We start from the raw sequence: 5,088 nt of genomic DNA, 5'->3' as shown, positions 1-5,088 counted from the left end.
GGATGGCGGCTTCGAGGAGCTGGACTTGCTGATGTCCTTGTAGGATGAGGAGCTTGGATGTGTAAGCCCACGCTGGGTTGTGTTCCCACCTGTTCAGCAATTGTCAATAGGGTTTTTCCCAAAAGAAAAAATAATAATAAAAATAAAAAATAGTAATATCTTTGATCCAATGGGCGATTTAAAACTTCAAATTTGAAAAAAAAAAAAAAAAAAAAAAAAGAGGGAAAGGGAAGAAAGGGTAAGAATAAAATAGAGAGAGAGTGTGTGTGTGGAAAATATCGCGAAGATAAATGAGGTAGATGGTCTTTATCAGATGCGGAGGGTGAAAATGGCATGCATGCAGTGTCGCATGAAGCACACAGCCCAATCGCTTGACCTCTCACGGGAAGAAAATAGAGATATTTTAAAAACCCGTTCACAACACCCAATATCAAACAGAGGGAATAAATATATATCAATATATAGATATACGCACATATGTTTCGTCAAGCAGCTGCTGTGTTTATATCCCTTTCCACACCGATCACATCTTAGCTCATTCATGACGCGTTTCCCTTCGCTACGGATGAGGTGAGAGCCCTCGCTGGCACGACGGCTCCGTTGCTTCGTACTAATAGGTTTACCGTTGCTGATGCTGCTGCTGCTATTGTTCCCCGCACCAGTACCGCCAGCAAGGGGGGAAACATCTTCCACGGCAGTATTTTCGTCAATGGAGTTGGGGGAATTCTTGCGTGCCGGGGTAGCGTCTTGGGTGGCATTGCGGGCGAGGTAGGAGGCAAAGCCTGACGAAGCACCCATGGAGGTGGATTCGACGGCCTTTCGAGTGTTCAGGGCTCGTCGATGGTGATGGAGGTGGGAGGAGGATGTGGATAGTGCAGCAGAGCTAGGAGACTCTCCCATAGCCACTGCGACGGCGGCGGCAGTTGCGGCACTGCTGGCAGCGGCGGAGGTCATGCTTTTTCGGCGGGTGACACGGTGATTGATGTTAACGGCGCCGAGGGAGACGGAGTGGGAATGGTGACGGCCATTGGATTGGCGGAGAGGAGGCGTGGTATGGCTGATGGGTCTTGAGGGCGTGGAGGAGAGGGATTCCTGAGGAGGAGTAAATTATTTTGAGAGGAGGGTCTTGGAGTTAGTTATTTTGTTCAATCCCATGCCCATGAGGAATTAATTGGATTCAGATCCATCATGAGAAAGGGTCCGGGAAAAGGGCCAGGAATCACCTTGAAAGAAGCCATTCTTGGAGAGAAGCCAGGACCAACTCTTAAGAACTCAACTCTTCCACAGCAAGTCTCAGAAGGAGAGCTTGTCGTGAAAGAGCGCAGCGTGAGGCGTCAACCTGGAGAGGAGAGCAAAAGGACAAGGAAGAGGAAGAGAAGCAGAGAAGAGGAAGCGAAAGGGGAAGGAGAAATAAAAAACGATCTGTAGAAGAGGTAGAAACGACGAGAGGAATAATGGGGAGAGAGAGGATTCGCAGCAAAAGAAGCAATAATTGAGCGTGGAGGAATCAGCCCTGGCGGCAAACAGAGAGAGGTGGAACAACGACCCGGGCCAGGCTTGAATCGCAGAAGCCGGAAAAATTAAATATTTAACGAGCCCAAGGAGAGAAGAGAGAGCCGGCGGGAGATGAGGGATAGCAAAGCGATGATGGAGGAGAAAAAGACAGAAGATAAAAAAGTATTGCAGGAAAACAAAAAAATAAAATAAAATAAACGGAGCCAGTTATTAATACAGGTTTTGCGGGTTTGCGGTTTTGCGGGTTGGAAACAAGAGTAAAAAGGGAAAAAGGGCAAAGGGACCGCAAACCATAAAAACGCTGCTGGAGACGTGAGGAGAGAATGGCGCTGTTTTGTATTTATTGTACAGCTACAGGACTAACAATATTTAGCTGTCTATCTATCCTGACATTCTATAACTACACTCATCATCCACCCTCTTCGCTCTCCATCTCCCTCCTGTTCCCCGCAAGCATATAAAAAATAGAAAATGCAAATTCCGTTTTGTGTGCCGCAGCAGGCCATTATTGCCACAGGAAGTCGTCCGGGGCGGGGGCTCAGTGCCCACTGGCTGGTCTGGAAGGTCCCGATGTTATTAAATAAGTGAGCTAGCTAGTTAGTGATTTGGGCGGCAGCTGGACAGAAGATATTAAAGATGTGCGTGCAGGATGCGGGCACCTGGGTTGGACTCGGGGTACCTAGGTAGTTAAGGCCCTGGTCGTTTGCCTTTTTTTGTGTTTTATTTTGCGTCATGTAATCCGTGTGTATATAACTAGTAAATATCTTATCTATAGAATCTGTACGGAGTACTTCTAGGTATTATTTGGTGTATTCGCTACTGCAAACCGCAGGATATCATCGTTCCCCTTATCCTTCTTGACGTCTCTGCCAGAGCGCCGAATCCAGCCAGAGCCGTGTACCTGACTAGGGCCATCCTTCCACAGCAGGGGTTTGGTGTTGTTGGCAGAGAAGGCGAGGACCCCAAGCAGCGCCAACGCCAAGGGGGAACAACTAGCCAGGTTAGTGGATTGGACTGTGCATTACAGATCTACTGGGAGAATTGGGAGAATTGGGAGGACTGGGGGACTGGGGGACTGAGAGACTGTGAGACTGTGAGACTGAGATATGCCCCAGGCAAAATGGTAAGAAAATATAAAATAAAAGTAACTAAATAATAATAATAATAATAATAATAATAATAATAATAATAATAATAATCAGTAAATCATAGCAAAAAAAAAAAAAAAAAAAAAAAAAAAAAAAACCAGGTCACCTGCGCCCACGTCTTTGGCTGGGTGGGCCCATCGCGAGTACCTGGGCGGTACCAAGCACTGCGCTGTGTCCATTCGCCACTGGCATGTTGCCAGCTGGTATCTTTTATGGGCATCATCGAATCCATCCAGTAACTTACTAAGTGGGGAAGAAATGCACTCTCTTCTTGTAGTGCCAATTATCTTGCCCTTCCGGGGGTTCTTTTATAGATTTCGAGGAGAATGAAAGAGAAGAGCGTAATAATCAAGTAAATACGAGTAACTACTGATTGATTGATTCGTTTCATAAAGGCAGGAAGAGTACTCCGTAAGGGCTCTCAGATACTAAGAATAGCTGTGATATTGTATTTTTAAGGTTCTGGAGTGGGGTGAGCCGGTTTGCAGGTGATGATGGAATTGATCCTCATATAAATATAGCAAAGGACAAGAGTTATCATTCGGAAAAGCTTGTCACTAATGCGTGGAGCAGGGTGTGCTGTGCTCGTGTAATGTGTACGCTAAGGGCATCTCTTTTTCTGTTTGTTTCATCAGCCTTCTACGAACTGTTTGTCCTCGATTAACTGGTAGACACCTTGAATCCGTGGGTTAGAATCAGACTGAAACCCCAACCAAAAATATCCAGATAGAGTTACTGGGAAGCAGGTCTCCCATATTACAATCATCGAGTCCACCCATCTAAGACACGAGAATGCTTTCCCATATCCCAATTTCCCCAACCTGTAACTATACATACAGACTGCAGACTGTATTCTAGTAGTTAGTTAACTATAACTAGTTAGCACACAGCGGCCTGGTGACTAATCCTGCGTCTTGCTCTGCAGCCAATCAACCTTTCATCGCGGGGATTTCTCACTCCTTCAGCTTCAAGTCAATTCCTTTGATCAAACTCCAGAGCACGTACACCGTACACAACTATTTGTCTGCGGTATGGCCGTCTGAGTGGCGGGCGCTTAGCCAGCGCTCTGCTCAGGCGGCTCCAAACCCTTGGTGCTCTGCTGCCAGCTCTATGGAATCTTCCGCCTGTCCCAATGTTCCCTTCCCTCCAAGGCCGCCACGGCCGAGTCCCTTCACCTCCACACTCCATTCAACACTCAAACTTTCTTCCCACGCTCAATCGGCCTTCTAAATTACTTCAATTATTCTATGTAGATTCAAGAGAACGGCGCAATGGAGCTGTTCCCCTCTGTAGAAAGGGGAAATGGCTCCACTTCCCCTTCCCCCGTCGCTGCCCAACTCCCACCAGTCCCGCCAACCAACAAGTATCCCCCCCCGTCAACACGGTCAGACAGAGCTTCTAAACCCTCCGATACTTCCCCGGCCGCTTCTAGTCGCCTCCGCAGCGCGTCCCTGATATTCCTCGAGTCAAACCCGCCCTCGGGCATGTGGATGGCAACTGGAGATATTGCATCTCGCGCTCCAACTCTCAACGAGATCCGTGCTGGCTGCTTCAGCGCCGATGGCTGGACGGAGGAAGGCCAGATCCAGCGTTTCAAATTGTCCAGAGCAAATACCTCTGTGCCGCGCGTTGCCGTTACGAAGTCGAATGCTCTCAAGGAACAGGAGCAAACGGCTCACTTACGGCGGAGTAATACGGCTCCTTCATGGAATAGCGGCAATGATACGATTACAATTACAGGAGGAAAATACATGAAACAAGGGGACGACTGCATATCGCGTCAATCTACAGAACGACCACTCACGTTGTCTGTGAAAAGCGCCATAGATACTAAATCCGCGCAAGCAGCCTCCCCTCCCCGCATCCCCGATGAAACTGGCACATATCCCAACGGCTACCGCTTCCCACCAAAACACACATGGAGCCAAGCCACAATAATTGGTCTGAAGGCCTTTGGCCGCTTCGTAATCACCCCTTTCGGCCTGTTGGTGACAGTTTACGGCCTCAACATCGTAGCGTGGGGCGCCATGATCTTCTTCCTGCTCCTCAACGCCGCGCCCGCACTGTGCAACTCGAGTTGCTCAGCGTCAAACTCGGCGCGCAAAATCTGGATCGAAATCGACTCGCAGATCCTCAACGCCCTATTCTGCGTCACGGGCTTCGGCCTCATCCCCTGGCGCTTCAGGGACTTTTACTACCTCCTGCAGTGGCGTGCGATGAACCGCCATGACGCCCTGCGCAAGCTCGCTGGCGTCCATAGGAGCTGGTTTAGATTGCCCGGCAGCGATCAGCTGCCTGCTGACATCGGGCCCCCACCCGTTACGTCCCCTTCACACAGGAACAATAACAGCGGCAGCGACAGCGGCAGCGGTAACAACAGCATAGTGAATCACAATAACACCAACACCAACACAGCAAACAGTGG

At 48.9% G+C, this 5,088-nt stretch overlaps 2 protein-coding genes across 2 annotated transcripts; one reads left to right on the top strand and one right to left on the bottom strand.

Annotated features, from left to right (window-relative positions):
* Positions 1-485: 485 nt before the first annotated feature.
* On the bottom strand, positions 486-1,238 carry HCAG_06172 (predicted protein; the record flags this gene model as incomplete). The annotated part of the gene is made up of 3 exons (XM_001538517.1): positions 486-496; positions 612-1,092; positions 1,224-1,238. The coding sequence occupies 3 exons, from the start codon at positions 1,236-1,238 to the stop codon at positions 486-488; spliced, it is 507 nt and encodes a 168-aa protein (XP_001538567.1).
* Positions 1,239-2,164: 926 nt separating this feature from the next.
* HCAG_06171 (predicted protein) lies at positions 2,165-5,048 on the top strand (the record flags this gene model as incomplete). The annotated part of the gene is made up of 7 exons (XM_001538516.1): positions 2,165-2,198; positions 2,313-2,638; positions 2,941-3,025; positions 3,185-3,259; positions 3,589-3,692; positions 3,917-4,874; positions 5,002-5,048. The coding sequence occupies 7 exons, from the start codon at positions 2,165-2,167 to the stop codon at positions 5,046-5,048; spliced, it is 1,629 nt and encodes a 542-aa protein (XP_001538566.1).
* Positions 5,049-5,088: the final 40 nt, after the last annotated feature.

This window comes from Histoplasma capsulatum, genomic scaffold, assembly GCF_000149585.1.
Source record: "Histoplasma capsulatum NAm1 scaffold_7 genomic scaffold, whole genome shotgun sequence".
Taxonomy (NCBI): Eukaryota; Fungi; Ascomycota; class Eurotiomycetes; order Onygenales; family Ajellomycetaceae; genus Histoplasma; species Histoplasma mississippiense.
The sequence above is the reverse complement of the archived record's forward strand: the minus strand, read 5'-3'. Positions and strand labels throughout refer to the sequence as shown.